At 27.1% G+C, this 23456-nt stretch overlaps 2 protein-coding genes across 2 annotated transcripts; both read right to left on the bottom strand.

The window, feature by feature from the left end:
- Positions 1–509: 509 nt before the first annotated feature.
- Positions 510–2977, bottom strand: LOC114173227 (protein ALTERED XYLOGLUCAN 4-like). The gene is made up of 2 exons (XM_028057495.1): positions 2617–2977; positions 510–1767 (listed from the first exon to the last, which is right to left on the bottom strand). Exons 1-2 carry the CDS (start codon positions 2843–2845, stop codon positions 692–694), a joined length of 1305 nt encoding a protein of 434 aa, XP_027913296.1. The 5' UTR covers positions 2846–2977; the 3' UTR covers positions 510–691.
- Positions 2978–21017: 18040 nt separating this feature from the next.
- Positions 21018–22100, bottom strand: LOC114174573 (zinc finger BED domain-containing protein RICESLEEPER 2-like). Its single transcript, XM_028059408.1, has one exon. It carries the CDS (start codon positions 22098–22100, stop codon positions 21018–21020), a length of 1083 nt encoding a protein of 360 aa, XP_027915209.1.
- Between the last annotated feature and the right edge of the window lie 1356 nt (positions 22101–23456).

Below are 23456 nucleotides of genomic sequence, written 5' to 3'. Positions count from 1 at the left end.
CGTACCTGCGGGTACCCGTTACCCGTAAAAAAATTAAAATTAAAATTTAATTTATATTTTATTAAGTTAAATTTAATTCAAATTAAAATTAGCAGTATATTTTATTATGTCAAATTTAATTATAATTAAAATTTAATTTAATTTTATATTTTATTTTTATAATTCTATATTAAACAATTTATAAAATAATTTTTTTAAAATATTTGCGGGTATCGGGTATCCACGGGTACTCACGGGTTTTTGAAAATATCCACAGGTATTTTTTAAACGGATACCCAACGAGTAAATGGGTGGGTAACAGGCGAATTTTTTTTTTACGGGTCGGGTTGCGGGTAGACACTATCCGTGTTCGACCCGACCCGTTGTCATCCCTAATTGGAGCCTTTTAAACAGGTACCTCGATCGTCTATTCAACCGATCGAGCTAGGCAGAAGATTGTGTGGTAAAGAAGTCTTGGCAGATTACTTGAAGAGGAGGAATTGAGGAGAAAAGAGTAAAATTGGAGTGATTTTTAGTAGGAGTTTGGTCCCTACACCCGAATCAAGATACATAATATAACGTAAATATATTCGTCATTTATTAAAGAAAGAAAAAAAAAAAAAAAAACAGGATCAATAAACATCCGCATGGTGAAATCATTAGAAGTATAAAATCTGTATAATATATCGAAGAATATTAATACCTCATTCAATCACCTTTTGTCCCACTTCTTGATGATCTGTAGAAAAATCTCATTCCATGTGTCTATAGGCCCTGGCAAGCACCAATGAACACAGTCATTTTGCACACGTTCAGGAACACCATTAGCAAAAGGGAAAGGGTTCATATAAGGACCAGGGTGACCATCAGGTCTCAACAACGCCAATCTAGTTACATCAACAATATCTAATCTAAACCCTCCAAATCCACTAGCTTTAGCCTTTGCATTCTCCACTTCTTCAATCTCAATCTTTCTGATCTCAGCATCCATGCCTTCAACTTCCTTCTCCCCCTTCTTATAAGGCTCAGTCTTCAAACATGTTCCAGCCTTATCCCAATCACCTTCAAAATGAGCAGGTGAAAATGTCTTCACAATCACATCAATCTCACACTTTCTCTCAATTATGCTACTCAGAATAGTCCTCAGAACCTTCCTCAACGGAACGTAAAAATCCATCTGGGTATGATTAAGATCAGGACAATTTAAGCTTCCAATAACCGAACCACCCTCGTAGTAAACAGAGGGAAGCAAAAACCAATGCCCGAATGAGACTACAATCATGTCAAACCACTCTAAGTCCCTTGCCCATCTCTCATTAACATGATCCAAATGCATGGTGTTGTAATAAGGCCCTTCGTTTGATCTTTCAACCCCTTGCACAAGAAAAGGTGACCAATACAAGGAGAAGTTTGCATTGTGAGATGGGAAGTGCCAACGACGAAACTTGTTGTCGTTGGGACTTTTGTAGACAAGGTTTGGGGTTGAAACAGTGGCTAGCATGCATAGAAGAGACTCGAGTTGGTTCCTAGCCAGAGAGTCTCCTACAAATGCTATGTGTTTGTTCTCTACCAGTTGGAGAAAAGTGAGAGGTTCAAACCTCGGAAGATTGCACTCTTTGGGCTGCCATCTCCAATACAGATAGCCCGTGTCTGGTCTTCCATTAGAGATGCATTTCTCACTCTCTTTGATTGTGCCACATGTTGTTACATTGTATAAAGGACCACTTCTGTCATCAACCCATTCACCATTAGAGTAGTCACATGCGTCACGGTAAACTTTGTCCTTTTCTGCCAAAACCAGACATGAAACAAAATAAAGTATAGTAAACTACCATCTCACTAGTCCAACTGACTAATTACAATTATGAGAAAATTAAAATGAAAATCCTCCCTGTTCTAAAGATGTCATTTACTTATTTAAAGAAAATAACAGTATCATTCTCATTTTTTTACTATATCTTTTATTATGAACTAATGATTAATGTATCAATATATATATTTTCTTTTAAAAATCAACAATCTTCGTTAAATTGTTAGGAAGTAAAAAATAAAAGTAAAAAATGAAAATCATAATATAATGTAACAATAACAAAAACACGGCATGGTCATAATAAGTCTTCGTAATAAACTCTTCTCTTCTTATATGACACTTTAAAAATCTTTTTAAAAAAATTATATTTTGACTCTCATTTTTAATTCTTTTTTAATTCTGATAATTTATTTTCTGACTTAGACTTAATTTAGTATGAATCATTAATTTTTTAAAAAAGTAAAATAATAGTACATTAATTAATAATTAAACCATATCAACAAATAAAATATAAAAGTCCGATGTTTTAATATTATTTTCTTTTTCTCCCTTTCAATCAACGTTGAATTCTGATTAAAGAAGAGTTTGTGGGTATATGAAAAAAAAAGTTTTTTTATGTGCTTAGCCTAACTAGAATAATACTCAAAACTATTAAAAAATTGTTTCTTCTTAATACAATAGCATCCCCTAAAGCAACAGAATAGAGTGACAATAAAAAACCATAATGTTGGTGCAATTTAGGTAGGGGATGAAAGACAAAATCAAATAAACAAAACAAAACCACAAGCAATTCTGTAGTTTTAACAGAATGAAGTTCATGCCCATACCTGAAGAAAAAGAAGAAGATGATGGAGGCAGAGAAGGATGAAGGGAAGAAAAAGAAGGATGGTAGGTGGTTGCGGCGGCGGCGGTGGTGGTTGTGGAATGATGAGTAAGTGAGAGAAGGTAAAGGTATGTACAAAGCAGAGTTGCAGGAAGCATAAGATAGAAAATGGAGAAAGCAAATCTCTTTATGAAAGAAACCAATTTATCTTTGAGCAACAGAGTGCTTCCCATTTTTCTCTCTCCTTCTTCCTTCAGCTCCTCATCACTGGTTTCTGGTGTTGTCGGTAGAGAAGAATGAAGAGAAAACTTCACTCTGTGAAAGTCGCCAGAGAAAGAAAAGGGACCCTGATAAGGATAATTTTTTCAGATAACTTAGGAGAAAATAAAACGCACCGTTAGATCTGCAGCATGATATTCTAGTTTCTTGTGTCTGAAAATTTTTGTTTTGCCATTTTACACACGTCAGATTGCTATTCAGTCATTGTTCCAGCCTTGTTTAATGCCGAGATGATAGAGGATAAGGTCAGGACATGCAATAAACGTTGTTATATAAATTAAAGTTGTTGTGTACAATATTATAAATTGCTGTTAATTTTCTTTTTATTACTTCTTCAGTTCCTGTTTTTCTTTTTCTCTTCATTGTGTGGTCCATGCTCTGTTTTTTTTTTTTCACTTTTTGAATCTTTTGTGGAATTGGTTCACCGTTCTGTCGGTTTTGGAAAGCCCGAACTACCGTTAGTGATTAATTTTTTTGTTACCTTTGTTCGGAGGGAATTTGGGATGGAAAATAAGAGAAAGGGAAAGAAGAAGAAAAAAGTAAAAAAGATTATATTACTTCAATAGAAGTAAAAAACTGAATAAAAAATTTATAATAAATATGATTTGCGTTGTTGAAATAAGTAATTTTATTATAAAATAAATCACTGATTTGTTTTAGATATTATTTTATTCAGAATGAATATAAAATAAATTTCACTAATATATATTTTTGAAGTGATTTACTTACGTAATGTAGTAGAATATTGAAATAAATTAATTTAAAATTTTAATTATATATAATGAATTATAAAAGAAGTTCAATTTGAACAGTAAAAATATAAAAAAAATAAAGGTGAATTAAATTATTTTAATAAGTGAAATTGGATTGATAATTTATATTCAAAATTGACAAAGGCAAGCCATGCATGCTTACAAATGGCGTCTAAAAGAGTGTCAAATGAAAATAAAAATAAGATTTATGAATAAATTTTAATGTAATTATTATTAAAAGACATAATCAATTACATTTTCAATCATATTTCATTATATCTCATTGTAATTGAAGTATAATTACAAACTTATTTTCCCACATATCTTACTCATATTTAAGTGGTAGCAACTATCAATTTCAAACACAATAATAAGATAGTTACCACCTTCATTTATTTTACACAGGATCACGGGATCCAAACGGTAGTGAAAATAAAGAAATATCCAGTTCGTAAATAGGACATGAACTTCAATCACGGTTTCCTGTTTGAAAACAAGTCGTAAAGGACAAATTCATAAGTCCTTTCAGCAATCTCAAAATTACTTTTTGTTTCATTCTTTAATTTCAAAAGCACTTTTTTTCTTCAACTTTGCTGTTATTTTCAAAAGTTTTCTCTGGTAGTAGATAGGTAAAACCTTCTTATATTATTGATAAGTCTTTAAATTTATCTTTTAAAATTTATCCCCCGAAATAGATCATATATCACAAGAAGATTTTATTTCTTTTTAGTTCTAACTTTTTTATATAGTGATTACCAAGTAGATTTTAAGTTTATCTCAATCTTACAAAACTAGATTGTAATGTGAGGTGTACCCACTTATATATTATAAATTTGTCTTATCTTTAGTTAATATGAAATCTCCAATCCATTCCTTTAAACTAAGATATATACATTTCAAACATGAGGCTAAATATTAATGAGTTGTGCAATAAATATCAATAGTGTGTGACAGAGTAAACCCAACAAACATTAATATCATGTTAAAAAATGAATTTTAAGTTTAACTCAACTTTATAATCTAACATTAGAAAGTGATATGGTATAAACCTCTAAGCCAAAATATATATATATATATATATATATATATATATATATATATTAAAATTAGTTACATTATAATTATTTTAATATTTAATTATAATAATGTTACAATTATATATATTTGAACGTACTTAATAAAATTAAAATTATGTTTATAATATTCATTTATATTTGAATTCATTTTTTATAATTTAAAATTTAATTCTTTAAAATATCACTTAATTTTATAAATAAATGTATAATAAATAAAAATATATATAGTTGTGCAGCTTGAATATAGAATAAAATAAAAGGTTAAGATGAAAAGTGAATAGTTTCATTTACTCGTTTTTAGAGGTTTTTTAATATAATTTAATATCTTAAAATAAAACAGAACAACTAATTATAATAATATAAATATCTGAATTAGTATAACAACTTTAAAAATATTATATTATTATAATAATTTATTAAATAATTATATATAAAATAAGGTTTGTTAAATTGTTTTTTGTAATATAGAACTTATCATAAACTAAGCAAGATAAACATGGTAACATATTCAAACCATGTTCAAAATTCAAAACATGTCTAATAAATTTTTTATGCCGAGCCTGGTTAGTATGTATGGGCACAACTTCCAGAGCAGAAACATTAATAGTATCGGCAAATGCAAGTTCTTTATGGTGACAGTTCAACGTTTCCAACCACCATTCACAAACCAACCCTTGTTACAAAACTATATGCTCTACCACACTTATTTTCTTTTATATCATCAGGCGCTGGGGAAGGATATGTCCTAAACATATTTTACAAGAGTATTGAAAGTGAACTAATGAAATGGTTTTCTTTTTCCACTTGTGGTTGCTTGGATTTTTAGAGAAAAATTAGAGAAAGTGTTTGGAGATTTCGTTAAGAAAAAAAGTCAAGATTTCTTTATTCTTTTAATAAAAAATCATTGGACGAATAAACTAATTGATTTAAGTATCGAGAATAAGGAAAAACTTTGAATACATGGGAAGTTAAGAGAGCGGATAAGTTACGGGTAGTAGTTTCTTTGTTTTCTATTTGTTGGATAAATATTTATTCTTATATGTGTGCGGGTATTCCTAATGTGTACCTACATATTTTTTTAATATCCACAAATATTTAAAAAAAAGTAAAATATTCAACAACATATTTTAACCATAAATTCAAATACAATACATAACATTCATAAATTTTAACTAAAATCCAAATAATCCATTTAATTAGTGTTGAATGACAGTTTACAAAGATAAAGAAATGAGGATTTTTTTAAAACCAATTGATAAAAAAAAGTCATTCAAAATCAATGTGTTAATATTTTAATAAGATTTAATTAATTTTTTTAATTTAAATTAGAGTATAGCGGGTATGGGTATCCACAAGTACATATACTATGATATCCGAACTCGTCCCATTAATATGCGGGTATAAAAAATACTCATATTCGTTATCGTGGGTATCCATTTACAATATCAATTTCATACTCGTAGCGGGTTTTATATGTGGATATTCGCGAGTGTGAATTTTTTTGACATCCCTAAATATATCTCATTTCATTAAAAGTTTGATTTTTTTTTAATAATAAGTATTACCTTTCTTTATTTAAATTTAAAGTGTTTAAAGTTGCTTTTTTGTTTAGTTAGAAATGTTTTTGTATTTTTTGAACATTTGTGTTGGGATCTTGATCAATATTTTTGGAGAGTCAAAATAATACATTGAAAATTTATATATTTAATTATTGTCAATAATTAAATAAAAATGAATACATAATTTAGTATAATTAGTCTATAACTATAACATAAATCACACATATATAAAGGATTGCACTTTATTTTTCAAATTCTTGAATTCATCTATAATTGAATTATAACTAAAATTTTTAGTTTTTTTTTTTCTTTTTCAATGTAAATAACCATACTGTCAGTAAAAAATTAATCTTCTATTTTATTATGCAATATACCTATTTTTTTTAAGTTTAAGACTAAAAAATAATTTATCATAATTTAATAAAAAATTGAGAGATATAATTACTAAAATAAAAATATATGATAAAAGTCACAATTAAGAATCGGTTATAAGAAAAACACATTGTACATTATTTTTTCTATATTCATGAAAAATGAATATACAGAAGACTCGTGAGATAAAAAAGAATGTTAACTATTAACTTAGTATTTTATTATCAAATGAGACAAGAGAAAATTAATTTTTTTATGAGAGATATGAGCAGAAATAATGAGTTTGTGTCTAAAATAGGTGTAAGGAAGAGAGTGTAACACCCCCAATTTTTTTTTATTATTATCTATGCTTCGGTAAAAAGAAAAAGGCAAAAGCCAGCTCCCTCTCCCAAACCCCCTTTAGCTTCCTCACCACCCTTTTTCTCTCAACTTTTCTCCACTTCCCAGCCACTATTCTACCCTTTCTCTCTGACCTTCTCCACTCTCAAACAACTTGTTCTCCCTGCTTCACATTTAAATTTCTCACCTTTTTGACACAGAGGTTGGAACTGAGACCATTGCGAAGTGCTCCTCAAATCAAACCGAATTATAACATCATAGTCATAGTCAAGACTCACTCACTCCTGTCTCTTAGGAGTTATAACTATATCATAGTCAGGTCACATCCTGACCAAAGATTCTAACATGGTAAATTCTATATCTACCAAATCCAACCTCTTATTGAAGCTCCGAAACCTCATTTGACTCAAACAACGAAATATTTTTGTATGAGTCCAATACTAGCAGAGTCAAAATAATCTCATTATGGACTCCATCATCAATACACTTTTCACATCACCACATAGTAGTATTCTCACCCTAGAACTAACTACATTCACATCACACATAATTAATACCAAATAACACCACATAATACTTGAATTTAAGACTATTTTTACAAGGTTATAGTATATATTTTCACTCAATGAATGCATGTCTAGCTTAGCAAATCCACACTGGACTAAGCCTCGCCCAATGACTACATTTCTTGTCCAACAAAAATATATCCCTGGAACTCTTTGTTTTCCACATAGAATTTTTGCTTAATGAAGTGTATGCTCGTTCAATGAGAGAGCATTAGGGCTAAGTCCCTCAAAAAGTCGTCCATCCAAAGTTTTTCTCACCTAGTGATCAAACACACACCTTGATCTCAGGTTTTTGACATTTTTTTTTTGCTCAACCATTCCCTTACTTCGCCTAGTGAGTGTATCGCCTATCACCATTCTTGATGAGCTCGTCCAAATGCAAGTTTTGCATTCTTGCTCAATGTCGTACTCCTAACCAATCTTTCTTGGCATTCCACTCGTTTTTTAGATGAAAACACACATATTATAGTTCTACTTATGCCTCTAACAAATCTAGCTGGGTCACATAACCAATCAAAATTACCATAAGTAATAAACTAGCTTAAAACACATACTTATACAACTTACTCAATCAACTTAATTAGATTTCAACATGACAAAACATCAGATTTCACAATAACTCAACTCAATCCCATCACATAGCAATAATATTTAAATCTAAACTAGCTTCCCTTACCTGATGTAGAAAAAACCCTAACTCAAAGTTTCTTATAGAGTTATAGTTTTCATATGATGTTCTAACTACTTGCACAAAATCATGTCACATATCTAAGCATATCATAACGATTATAACTAAACAAAGATTCACTTTGAACTAATTTGAGTCACATGCATGGATCCTAGAACCATATGTGCCTCAAAATGCTAAACTAACTCAAAAATAGGACAAAAGGTAAACTTATTACTGTTTTAGATTTCGATCGGTCAGAGATGTAAACATTTCAATCATAAAATTATTAATAGTCTCTGATTGTCAAATAGATGAAAGATGAGATAAAAAGTGGATAGAAACCAAAGAAAACTTTTTAGAAAGAATGACTTTTATAAAATGAAAAGTGTAGTTGAATTTTTATGAATAAAATAATGGAGAATCATTTTCATCTACTTTATTTTTTTTATTTGATTGGTTATGTTCTTGTTTCCTTCTCTAACATGAAACATATATCAAATTTATCTCCCTTAAATATTTATTAAATATTTAAAAAATTGTATACTATCAAGAATTAATTTCGTCTATTGTCTTTTATATAATAATAAAACAAAAAAAATATAGTGAAGTAATGTTTTAAATTATATCAAATAAAATAGAAATATTATAGTAATTAAAAATAAAGACATTACAAATATTCATCCATGGCCATAATTTAAAAAAAAAAAGTAAAATATTCATATTAATGACTGATTAATCTGAACGTTTTTAATCAACATTGAAAAGCAATTTCACCAATGTCCGGTATACAAATTTATTTTTCATCCATATTGTCACTTCCATATTTTCTTTCTCCTCTCCAAAATTATATTTCAAGAAGCATAATTTAAAACAGTTTTAGAAAACTAAAACATGAAGTATAAATTAGGGAAGAAATATTAGTATTTGGCATATTGGTTGTCTCTTAAGTTGGTTCTTTGGCTGTCGGTTGGGGTTAGGGACGAGAGTCTTAAGTGTACAAACTATGACCACACATCATTCTCTGGTTGCCCAGACTTCATGAGTTTGAAGGAAACTGTCCTTCTAAATCAAAATTGGTACCCCAGTATAGGGCAGTGTCCCAGAGCTTGAATTCGTGGGGCCAGTGATAAATCATGTTGCTAGGATTGTAGGTCATTATTTTGTGGGACCCTTCTCATGTGCTCCACAACATTGCTTCTCATTTCATTGTCAAAAGTTCCTAACTTTCAATCATGGTTGTGATTTTTTTGTGTAAAGGTCTTGCAACAAAATATTATTGTCTAATAATGTAAATGCATATTTGTTGAATATAGTCCTGTAGAGTAAAGACACGACTCAGAAAAGATAGTACATGCTTATTTAAAATATAAATTCGATTTTAACATAAAATTATATTATAAAATATATTATAAATAACATTACATTATAAAATATATTATAAATAAAATTGTATCTCTTGTAAATTTTACCTACCAATATCCACAAATCCCACACTTTTTAAATGCCTAATCAAAATCTAAATCTCTAACTTGAATCCTAGAAACTTCCAAAAACTTCCAACACAGTGTAACACATGGTCGTTGAAGTGTACAATTTTGGAATCACAAAAAATAATTTCTTTTTTATTCAATCGACCATAGGAAAAATTTGTATATAGATTCCTGATGTGAGAAAAAGAATTAAATTATCAAATCTAATTCATAATCATCTAAATTAAATTTTAAACAAATTTATATTTTTAATTTTTAAATTTAATTTATTTAATTGGATTTGGATTGTATATAGATTGAATATATTTTTTGGATTTGAAAATTCAAAACTAAAGTATAACTATGTCATTTTAAATTACAAAATGTTAAGTGCGATCAAACTTGAATAAGGTAGAATTAAGTTGAGCTCATGCAAGATCATGTTGAATCTATCTAGGTTAATGTCAAACCAAGTGATTTGAGTGTAGGTCAAATTAAGTTGGTTTGGAACAAAGTCGAACTTAATCAATTCAAGTCTAGGTAGAGCCAAATCGACCTTGACTCGTGTCAAGATGAACTGATATGGATCCAGATTAAGCCAAGTTTAGGTAATTTCATATTCACTCGAGTCGAACGAAACCAAATTCATCTGATTTGAGCTTAGATTCAGCTTGGGTTTGCCCCATTACGACCAAGGTTGCCCTTATCCAATTCAGACCAAGTCTGACGTCACCCAATCAAGACAAGGTTGAGCCTAGCCTAATCAAGACAAACTCAAGTCAAACTGAATAAGTTAAGATCCAAGTCAAATTGAGTTAGTCTAGCTCCAAATTGAGCAAAGTTAAATTGTGTTCATGTTCGATGGATACATTAAATTTACATTAGTCCATGACTATATCAAACTACGTTGAGTTGATTCTATATTAGATCAATTAGAATAGTCCACATTGGATTTAATGTGATTGAAAATATGAATATAATATCAATTCAATTCAATTTAAATTAGATTTAAAAAATCTAAATCGATGTGTGATATAGTGAAAATAAATTTGAATTTTACACTCAATATTTTATTCGATTAGAATTAGATTGCATTTTGAAAACTCCAATCCATGATAATTTGTTGTCATTGAAGTAATTTTTGTTTTAAGAAAAAAACCATTCAGAGATAAATTTTATGTTTAACTTATTTTAACTAATAAAGATTGTTTGCTTATTTTATGTTTGGGATGTAGAAGAAAATGTTCCCAAATTTTGTTGTGGTTAAAAGTGAAACTTAGCCTCATATCTTCAAGAAAAAGTAGAAATAATTTAGTCATTAATAACTAAGTCAAATAAAAACAAAAAACACAACAAAATATAAAAATTTACTCACCTTAATTTAATCAGCCATGCAAAATTTAAATTTTAACCATTTGATTCTATACATAAAGATTAAACCGTCTATTAAGAATTTAAGATGAAATTAAAATCTTACATTAAATAAAAGTGAATTAAAAAAAATAAAAATGAATAAAAAAGAGAAAAATCAACAAAATATAAAAGAAAAATCGTAAATATATTGTTCTAAAGTTTTAAGTTAAATATAACATTATTGTAATTCAAAGATAGTTTAAAATCACATCCATTTATTAACATACATTTCAAATAAAAAAAAACTTTTACGAAACTACCACAAAGAGATCTTAGAGAATACAAAATTGAAAAGATCATGAATTTTAGAATCGAATAACTACTTAAATATATATATATATATATATATATATATATATATATATATATATATATATATATATATATATATATATATATAAAAACATATGTGTTAAATAAACGTACATTAATAATTTTAAATTCAATAATTATATATATATACTTGTATATAAAGCAAATTCTTTATTTTAGTGTTCACATTTGTTTTCTAATTTTACCTTTTAAATAAATATATTTTTTTCAAATTAAAATAACTATTTTATCAATTTTATTTTTTGAATGACAATGTCTGTAAATGTATATTTGGCCATCTTTATAAACTTGACTATTTTATTACAAAATAAATAAAAACTACAAACAATAAATTTACAAAATTATTTTAATTTTACAATTATTATCTATATAAAGGATACTCATATTTTTATGTTATATTTATTTTTTAAATAAATTTTTTATTACCAACTTAGCGTTTCTTTAAATTTAACAATATTTTTTATTTGATATGTTTTTCAAACTTAATAATTTTATTACAAAACACATAAAACTACTTATAATAAATTTACAAAAAATATTTTTATTTTATGACAATAATAATAATTTTATTATTTTTATTTATCATAAAAAAAAATATAAACATACATGTGGGTGTTAGCTTAATACTTGTGTTTTCAGTCGTATTTAATAACTATAATAATATTATTATAAAACATCACATAAATAAATATAATAACTAATATTACTCGTTATTTTAAATTTCTTTATCCTTTTTGTAAGAGTCTGAATTATTTTTTTTCTACTAAAGTATCCTTAACTAAAATTTTGTATAAAGTTGGGAGAAGTGAAGATTTTTGTTTTAAAAAGTAAAATTGTATAATTATTCATTTTATATACACCAGGAAAACACATAGCATTGCTATGTATATTTTTGTTATGATAGTAAAAAATAATAAAATTAATAATAACATTTTTATTATAATTAAATGTAAATATTTTTTATAATTTTATTATAAAAATTTTTTATTTATTTTGTAGGTAACTTTTTAATTAAAAAATTATTAAATTTAAAAAAATATCAAATTGAGAAAGTCATTAAATTTAAAAAGATAACCATCATTTGAATGGTAAAATAATTTTAATGTAAAATTTATTTATTTAAAAAGTAAAACTGGAAAAAAGATGTGAACATTAAAAAATGTATATTTTTAGATATAGGTCTAGACCAACTATTTAAGGGTAATTTAAAAATATATCACCGTTACAAACAAAATAAAGATAATAGGTGATTAAATTAACTAACTTAGCATAAATTAGTTATAAATGTCTTGTATTCAGAGAGAAAAGGAGATCAGTAAGATCCATTTGCAAGGATGACTGTAGAAATCAGTTATCGCAATTAGTTGTACATTCACCAGAAACCATTCATACCATTCCTATTCTTGTTTTTGAAATTGTTCATTTTTCTTCTTTTGAATCCCTTAGAAAGTGAATTGCAGAAGATTAGTGTTTTGTCTCTCATTCAGAACATGCCTGTTTTGAAATGCCCTATATCATTCTGTCCAACAAACTTAAAGCTTTGAAGATTGTTTTTAAGAACAGATAAGATTGTAGATGCAATACAATTTCAATATGACAGATTTTATTACTCAGTCTCTTCACAGTCAGGAATTATAGACTCAAATTGAAATAGATTATACCTCAGCTTCTCAGGAAACTTTCTCGAGGGACAAAACTTGGTGGAGGAGGTTGCTTTACCACCACTTTTGAGACATCATTGGTGTGAATGTGTGTGGTTCTTAAGATTCGATGAAGATTCGATGTTTGTTGGACCTATTGCTCCACTTGCTGTCAGGTCACTTTCAAACTACGTTAGTGTTTAGTTTCACGTACAGATAAGAGAATATGTTGGAAATCTCACATGGACTAACAATGAAACTAATCTAAAATATACAAGTAGATACAATTTTATTTTACAAATTGATTTTGTGAGGTTGAACCAGGTGTATTGTATCTTCCTTGTAAGTCTCTTCGAAAGATTTATCAAAGTGTAAAGACCCATCAGTGATGCAGTCCTGCACTTTTTAACTCAACATTGATAAATCTGGATTTCAATTCTAATATGGTGGTTTTAATTACTAACGGTTTTTAATTCCATATTACCAAATCTGGAATTTAAAAACAAGAGTTTGCGAAAAATTTAGCTATCTTTTCTATCTGAATCAAACTTATTGTTGTTTATGTAACAACTCGATGTGCTGCTTAGTGTCATATGGAAGTTCCTTTCTGATTTATTTTGGACTCTCAGCAATACTTTAGGAAAAAATAATGTGGCCATCTTACATGCTTTTGTTATGAAATTGACTTATAACATTTATTTATGTACTGAAATTCTGTCTTATTTCTAGTTCACCTTGAAGCTTCAAACACATGCTTTCAGTCAAGTAGTCAAACCTTTTGGTTTCAACGATAAATTCTGCAATTACATTTATGTAACATTGAAATCTGCTAAAACCTTTCTGCGTTTGATTAATAGTAGGCCAAATGTTTTTTTCTCTTGTTCAAGAGGAGTGAGACAGAGAGAACTTTGTCCCCTTTTGTCCTGTTGTAGAAGTTCTTACTATAAGTATAACCAAACTTGCGGATCATGGTAAGTTGTTGGTGTTAGGATTTAAAATATAAGTTTGATCACATATTGAATAAGAATGAATTTGAAAACAATATATAGAAAAAGACTTACAAATATATTGTTTCAAGGTTTTAAATTCCTGTCATACATTTTATGTTTATTACAAAATGATGTTTTTGCTGAGTTACGGTAGTATTCTAATAAATTTTTGGATACTGCAAAATCAACGTTCTATATCAGAACAAAATTCACCAGAAGCAGCATTGACCTTATAATTAGAATGCTTGGTTTTCAGCGTTTTTTTAACTATTTTAACTATCTAGGGTGCCCCTACGTTGAAGGGAAAGCATAGGAAATTATATCTTACAACATTACATATTTTTATTTCTTTTTAAAATCTTATATATTTAATAAAATTGAGAATTAGATTTAAAATTTATTTTTTAATATTATATCATAATTATATATTTAAATTTATTTTGTAAGACGGGGTTAAACTTTGAAACTGATAGTTTTGCTGTCTAAACCAGGCTAATTCCAGCGTAAAAACGTATATTTGTGAAGTTATATTAGGCTCAAAATTAATTTTCTTAACTATCTCTTTATTTTAAAAGGATTTAATTTAGTGCCTAATGTCTTAACAAATCAACGTTAGTTTTCTGTCCAAATCAAGGTGATTCCAGCATGGAAGAGGGTACGTTTGATTCGAACGTAATTTCAGCACATTCTTTTTGTCAGCACGTTGATTTAGACGAAAAGGATATCATTGATTTTTTTTTTTTTTTTTACAAAAATAGGATCAAATTCAACCTTTTAAAAACGTAGAATGACCAATGGGGTTTTCTAAATATAAAGAAAATAAAAAAAAAAGTAATAAATTTATATGTATATAATATGCTCGTACATTATGGGAGTCATCAATAGAATGGACGATATTGAATTTAATATTATCTTCTAGGAAAATTTGTTAAGCCAATAATAACATTATTGTGAAAAAAATTAAACTACAATCAAAATTAATATTCAATAAAAGCATTTTATTATTCAAAGTGTAACTTTCATAAAAAAAAGTTACAAATTTTCTAAATACAACTTTTACAGTGATAAAATTACAAGTTCATTCATGCAACTTTGAAAAGAATAAAATCACAAACCTTTTTCGAACACAATTATCTAAGTCAAATTTACACCGAAGAATTTTATTCAGTTGTAGCCACAACATTCAGACTAACTCTTTATTTTCATAATAGTTTTTTACTTTTTTTTTTCTTTGTATTACAAACTTTAATAAAAACTTATTTGAGATCAGTGAATTAAAAGAATATTTATAATTAAATAAACAAAATTATTATATGCTATAATGTTATTTAAAATTATTAATATATTCATTTGAAAATTATTTTAATATAAAATTAAAGATCGATTGAAAGAGAGAAACAATTAGCTAAATCAAGCATACAAATTTAAATAAAAAAATAAACCATACAAATAAAATAAGGGGTAGAAGTTTGAAATGATTGAAAAAGATTTTTTTATCTAGTAATTAAATTATTATAGGTAAAACTAAAATTAAGTATACTTAGGAGATGAAGTAATAATAACATGAAAATAATAATTGCAAAATAATGGTAATATTGCTTTATTAAACAACACCAATGATCTTGACGAAGGTGAAAATATTGACAAAATTCCTGATAACAATAATAGAAATGGTGGTGATTGTCATGATAATCTTGAAGGCATGGTCATGATAATGTAGTGGTGTTTGTTGTGATAATAGTGAAGATAATGATAGAGGTTATACATATAAGATAGAAAAGCACAATCTATAACTATACAGAGAAGATTTCCTATTCACAGTTACTTATTTTTAATTTACTTTTTATAATGTAATTAGTTATTTATTTTTTAAAAACTAACAATTATTTTTATATGGTTTCTATATAATTATTCTAATAGTTGTTGTTTTTTATTAAAAAATATTTGTTGTTCTTTTTTCTATTTATTTTACTATTTTTAATAAATATAAATTTATTTTATATATTTGTTGTTCATCTTAGTAATAATAATGATGGTGAAAATAGTGACAATAATAATTATGAAAATAGTAGCAGTTACCGTGTTGATGACAATAAAGTTTAATTATTTGTTTGGTCTATTTTTGTTTTAGTTGTGTTCTAACTTTTGAAATGATGTTTAAATTATGTCTTTTAAAAAAAATTACAAACGTTAATAACATGTCACGTGTTAATATGTGTTTTTTTTTTCTTTACAAAATTTTTTGTTGTCCACCTGTCAAGTCTTTAATGTGACACGTGATATTATAAGTGTCATGTGATAGAACAATGACATATGTCAATTTGGTCTCAAATTATACAAATATTAAATTTGATATAAATTTGGAAAGAGATAATATTGCTTCATTTTGAAACAAAGTGAAACTAAATTGAATGAAAAATAAACATATAGGAACTAAGTTAAAATAAAACAATAACACTTGAAACTCATATTGACATTTGACATTGTCATGTTACGTGACAGTAACAATAGCACGTGTCATACCAAGGACTTGATGTGGACAAAAAAACTTTTGCAAAAAAGATTTTTTGTTTTAAAAAAATAAAATAAAATTTAAAAAATTATTATATTGACATGTGACATTTTGTTAATGCCATTAACATTTTTGTTAAAAAAAACTTAATTGAAATTTTATGACTTAATTGAAACAAAAACTTAAACGAACACCAATTTGAAACTTTCCAACTAAAGTGAATACCAAGAATAATTAAGCCTAAAACCACAAAAGTTGATTATGATAAATGTGTTGATAATGATTGTAGTTGTAATATAAATAGGTGGCGAAAGAGTGGGAAATAAATTACTTTATCATATTTTCTAATAAATTATTTTATTCTATTTTCTAATAAATTATTTTATCCTATTATCTTTTAACCAAAACAGGACAAGAAATATACTATATTAACAATATTGTAGCATGAAAGTGTAATTTTTTATACTATTATAATATATATATATATATATATATATATATATATATATATATATATATATATATATATATATATATATATATATATATCAAATGAATCTCTATTTTATTAAAGTTGTGATAGAAAATAATGGGATAAGAAAGATTTTCTTTCTCTACTTTTACTCTCATAATGAAAGCATTCTTTTACGTTTGTTGTGACTATCGTTACATCACAAAATTATCAAATTTAACAAGTAATAAAATGGAAAATTTAAATATCATTTTTCCAAAAAATTATACAATATTAAGAAATATACATAATTCTTACTATCTACACAAAATAAGTTATAAAATTTTGTTGTAAAAATGACCATGAGTCACTAATATACTAAAATGTGAAAAACAAATAAACCAGTAAGTTGAATATGGGCAAAAGAATAAAGATGTTAGAGTTAAACTAAAGTAAGCACCTCTCTTTTCCAATGTAATACTCAAACAAATAATTTAACTTCGAACATTAGTATCAATAATCAAAATTATCTTTAGCCTTAATTTCTTAGATGAAATGAACCTAAATTCCTTTTATAAACCCCAATGCCTTCTGTAATTCAAGAAAACAACTTGATGTAGCCTAATGATTAAATAATGATCAATAAATCATGACCTATTCTTAGCAAGATAATTAATCGGGTAATTTATCTCAAAGGAAGATAATAAAAGTATATTTGAATAACAAAGAAATTCCTAGAAAAAGTTATGGTGGTAACTCACAGCAAACACGAAGTATAAAAATAAAACTAGTATTCAAGAACAAAAAAAAAAATTATTTATATCAAGAGGATTTAACATTGTCATATCTAAACCTAACAAAGAATGATTTAGCTACTTGGTTGAGAAAGAGTACGAAGAAATAATACAAAAATGAAGAAACCATATCTAAGAGCCATGAAAGTACAAAGGAAACTTTTTACTTGTCCACCCATTGCATGAGAAGCTTCTTTTTCTCCAAAACTTAGGTCTGAACCTCCACTCAATAGATCCCAAAATCATTTATAAAATAGCTTATTAAATCCACATCAGATCTTCTACATTGAGTCTTAGAAGACTCACACTAAACCTAATTACACTTGGTCTCAAAATTCTCACACTTAACCTTTGAGTTATCGTACTCAGCTTTAACATTATTATTCAAGAATGATAAGTTTGACTTTAAAACTCAATTCATCCTTCAAAAACATTTCTACTGATTTCTTCAATTCATTATTTTTTTTTTCACAAGAAGAATATAAGTTATAGTAATATGCTCAAGATGATAAATATTAAATATACTTTTAGTTTATTGATTGGATTAACCTCAAATTTGATTAAAGCAAACTTAAGGAAATTGTAAGATAAATGATCTATGTGTAAGTATACAAAGAATTTATTGGTCACCACTCTTTTGGTTGTCAACATGAACACAACTATCATCATTATCTTGATTGTTGTAACCATTTATTGATGTCATCATTGATATCATTATTATTGTCATTTATGTTGTATTGTTGTCACCATTTTTACCTCAACACTATGATGTCATTTTTTTATTATTTTATTTGTATCTAATACAATATTTCTTTTTACTAATATGTTATTAGTATGAAGTATTTGTAGATGATTAATACTGGTATGAAAACTTAAATAACCATTTTTATTGGAGTCTTCCCTCTCCATAAAATGTTTGGTATTAAATCCTTTACCAAAAATGTACCACTCAAATACAATATAATAACATACCAAAAAATTTTCTCAACACTTCTATGTTTCAAATTGTGACAGAAATTCCAATCTCAAAATTAAAAATTTGCATACACAAGCTTATGGTTGGTTTAAGTAATAGTTGTTTCAATTCAAAGAGAGACAATGACTACCGTACTTAAAATAAAGTAATACATACTCACTTTAATGATAATAAATATGACCAAGCTATGAATTTGATTATTTTACATTCTTATATTGTTTGTAATTATCTAACGATGTTATTTTTATGCTTATATGCCATATAAAGTAATAAGCTTTCACAATGTTACAAACTTCTACTAACATTATATATATATATATATATATATATATATATATATAAAAGAGTCTAACAAACATTTTCTAAAGGATCAATTAATTAATCGTAAACAATTTGATCAAATTATTTTTAGATATTTAAAATGAACTTTTATAATAAGAAAGTGCTATTGGAATTAATCCAATAAATTTTAGGTATTTATGTTTATATTTGTTATAAACTCTTTTCAATTTATGTTGAAAATCATGGTTAAAATATTTAGGATTACAAAAATGGATCACTACTTACTTTTCCACATTTTTTTTTAGAAAAGGAAAAACTTAAAGATTTCAAATAGAAAAAGTCACCACTAGATATTATCCTCCAAGGATTAAGGATTTCACTAAATAAAAATAACTTTATATTGATTGGGCCAACAATATACTCATTGAGGGATAACTAAAGATTTGCATTGATTACAATATTGGACCTAGACCAACAACAAGTATATTTGTCCAACAAAAATGCATTTTTGTGGATAAAGTTAAAATAGAGTAAAATTGACGAGAAAATGATTTGTTAATAGAGAAACAAAAAGTAGATTTTTTGTTGTTGTTAGAGCTATGAACATATAGGAGGACTTCCAACTTTAGGTTGTTCAATCATTGGCCTCTTATATTGGGATTGGGTACAATAAATCTCTTTTATATGGGCTTTATCATTTCAATACATGTATTTATCCATGATTCTTTTGTTCTATCTATGTAGTTAATGCTTCATGGCTTGATCATCAATGTCTTTGATGATTTTCTAGCACTGAAAAATGGTTTTGGAACTTATATCCTAACATTGAACAACATAGGTTCATATATTAAACATCACATTGCATCTTTGTTAAAGAACTTACAGTATGAACATTTAAATTGCATAAGAAAAATATTGGAGTGAGAAAGTATGATGCGATGAGGTTTGTTAAATCTATGAAATCAAATCTTGACTATTCTCTTGTCAAGGAACATTGGTTGTTAGAATTCAATTTGCTCATGCATTTTGATGTTAGAATTCAACTTTCTTATGCATTTTGATGTTAGAATTAAATTTGAATTTAACTTTAATGAATTAATATAACTAAGTTTTTTTTTTCTTAATTAGAGAAAATGCATATTATTTAAACAAGCATAAATTTTGAGAAAAAATGTATTTTTAATTTCCAATTTTACTACTTCCATAATCTATATATTTGGTAATGAAAATATTATAAAGTCATTAATCCTCGTACAATATCATTAACATTAAAAAATAACAAATCCAAAACACTCTAGAGTTCATGGTAATTTTAAAGTCTCTTCAAATAGAATGCACTAGCACCCATTCGATTACAAAGTTCAAAATCTCTTCCATGGCTCATTAACTCAAACTCATTAGCAATATCTTCACAACCATCTATATATGAAGCAACTAGAGTTGACATCAACCCACTTGACTTGTGATTTATCTGAAACATGAACGAATTATTAAAGAAATTTAAATAATCTATTCCAATGATAAATATAATAACAAATTCATATGTCAAGGCAATAACAACAAAAGTTAATGCATCACTCAATCATTTTATCTCTACCCACCAATTTTAATAAAACTAACACATTTTTTGTGACTTATAAATGTTGTTCCATCAAAGTGTCATGTCAGAATACAACTTAAGATTTTAAGAAAATCATTAAACAATAGAATACAAAGAAAGAGAAGTTATTCATATGAAAAGGGAAGTCCATTCGTTACCTACTAATTGCAAGAGGCATGGTGCGTGAGCTTTAACTCAGAAATTATATTGTGGTCATCATCTTATTGAGAAACCAAGTCTTTCAGAAATGAAAAAAAAAACATCATTAGTTAATACATATTTAATTATAATATTATTACATAATTTAAACATCAACATACCTTGGTCAATAAATTAAAGCTCTTCAAAATAATAGTCTAACAATGATGGTGAATGTGTGTCTTTCAACCAATCTTGTGTACAAATAAGTGCCTCCACCTTTTGTTGTGATAAATAACTTCGATATGGATCAAACACTCTTCCTCCCATGCTAAATGCATACTCATATGCTATCGTAGAAACAGGCATAACTAATAGCTCTTGTGCTATGTTTGACAAGATTGGAAATCTACATGAATTCATTTTCCACCAATGAAGAATGTTCAAAGTTGTTTCACCAATCTCTTCCTCTAAATACTTTTGAAGTTCATATTTGTTTAAAGAGGTTAATCTTATTGTTTGCAAAAACTTATTCTGACCATATGGATCATGCTTATAATTGGGTACTTCAACATGTGTTTGTTGTGTGTCATTTTCAGCTCCCCTGTTTTGACTTCTATATTCATCAAACAACAACTTTAAGGAAGTATCTAGTCGTGACTTTAACACCCATCCATCATTTGTCTTTTCAGGATCAAAAAGTTGATTAATTGCCCAATTCATATAACCCATCTTGTATCTAGGATCTAAGACAACAATAATTAACAACAATATATTGAACTTGTTAGGTTCACCCCAATATTTTTCATATTTTTTTCTCGTTTTTTCAGCCATCTTATATGTAGCACTACTTGTAGCATTGGACTTGAGGAGATGATTGATCCCATTCCAAATTCCTACCACTTCTAACATGTAGATATTACTAGTAACATAAGAGTTACCTGAGATGCGCAAAGTAGCTTCATAAAAAATTCTCAAGAAAGGTAGAATAGACCCAACATACTCCCAATCTTCATAAGAAGCCAATCCAATCCCCTTTCCTAACTCATTAGCATATTTTGTATCATAAAACTCAAGCTCAACAAATGCCATTTTATGCTTGAAAGCAGCATCTAACATCAAATATGTTGAATTCCACCTTGTTTCAACATCCAAGCAAATATGACCTTTATATTTAATCTTTTGTCTTTCAACACACTTCCTATAACATTCTTCAAAATCCCCTACAAACTTGTCTATCCCGTTCTCATAGAGATAACCTAACAATACCAGAATCATCATAGCCTCCTTACTATTCTTGAACAGGGTGAAAGTACATTACACTTGCAAACTCACAACTTAACAATTTAAAAAATGTTCAATTTTTTTTTATTATAAAGCAAAGAGTATTGCTCTACCTATTTTCAGTAAGTTTTGTCTAGACCAAGTTGTCCTACCAAACTTAAGTCGTGAAAGTGCAGAAAGAAAGGAAGAGAAAACAAACCTGGGATAGCAACGTTCCCGTCAATGTTGGTATCGATCTCGATCAAATCGTAGTAGTGTCAATCAAAACACAACGGTATGGTTCGTTCTCTAAAACCAAATCAAACAAATGAATGAATCAAATTTAAAACTAGATAAAACAGAGGAGAAACGAGCAACATTGTTGGAATGGAGAAGAGAGAAGAGATTCAAATACCTTGAATCAATCAAGAGTAACAAAAGAAAAGAGAAAAAATTTAGGGTTCCGAGAATTGAAATCGTGGAATAAAGGATACGGTTCAGATAAGTTTGGATAAAAGTTTGATCCAACGTTAAAATTTAAAATTCCCATATTTTAAAATCTATAAAAATAAAATAAAAATCTGATCTAAAAAATATATAAAAAATAGATATAAAGTAGAAAGTAGAATCTATAAAATAGTTTTAAAATGAACCGGTTTAGTTTAAAATTGGACTAGATCGGGTAAACCAATCTTTTTTCCCACTCTTACATAAATCATACTTCAAAGGACTTGAATATACAAGAAAAAAAATGTTACATGTTACATTCTTTGAATCATGTTACATGAATATGTTATATTTCATGATAATAAGAATTATATCCTAGAGACTGAATAAAAACTATTGACTAAAAATGTCAATAAAAAAAAAAACAAATGTACACTTACCAAATTACTACAAGAGCAACAAACATTGTCATATGTGTCATTTTAAAAGAAAAAATATGAAAATTTATACATTCAAACGTGTATATAGATTTGTATAACTTTTACATCGACACATAAATAAGTATAATAAATTTGTACCATTATGTTCCATCTTATTTATGCTTAACCATATTGGTTTTCATATAATTTATGACCTACTCTGTAGTATTGCCATCATTATATTCAAGTACTAATACTCCTTAAATTCTTTTTAATGATGTAGTTGTTAGTCACATTAAATCTCATGAAAAAAATATCATATGACAACTAAATTTTGATCACAAAAATTCTTTTAACAATATAATTACTTTATAGTGTTAAAATATTTTATTCTTTTAGCCATTGGTTTATATTTCCTCTCAATATTAATTTTGTTTGTTAATTTTTTGTGTGCCTTTTGTTGATTTATTTTAAGAGAGGGATAATTTTATTAGTATATATCAAG

Source organism: Vigna unguiculata, chromosome 2 (assembly GCF_004118075.2).
Source record: "Vigna unguiculata cultivar IT97K-499-35 chromosome 2, ASM411807v1, whole genome shotgun sequence".
NCBI classification, from domain to species: domain Eukaryota; kingdom Viridiplantae; phylum Streptophyta; class Magnoliopsida; order Fabales; family Fabaceae; genus Vigna; species Vigna unguiculata.
This window is presented reverse-complemented; position numbering and strand designations above follow the sequence as displayed.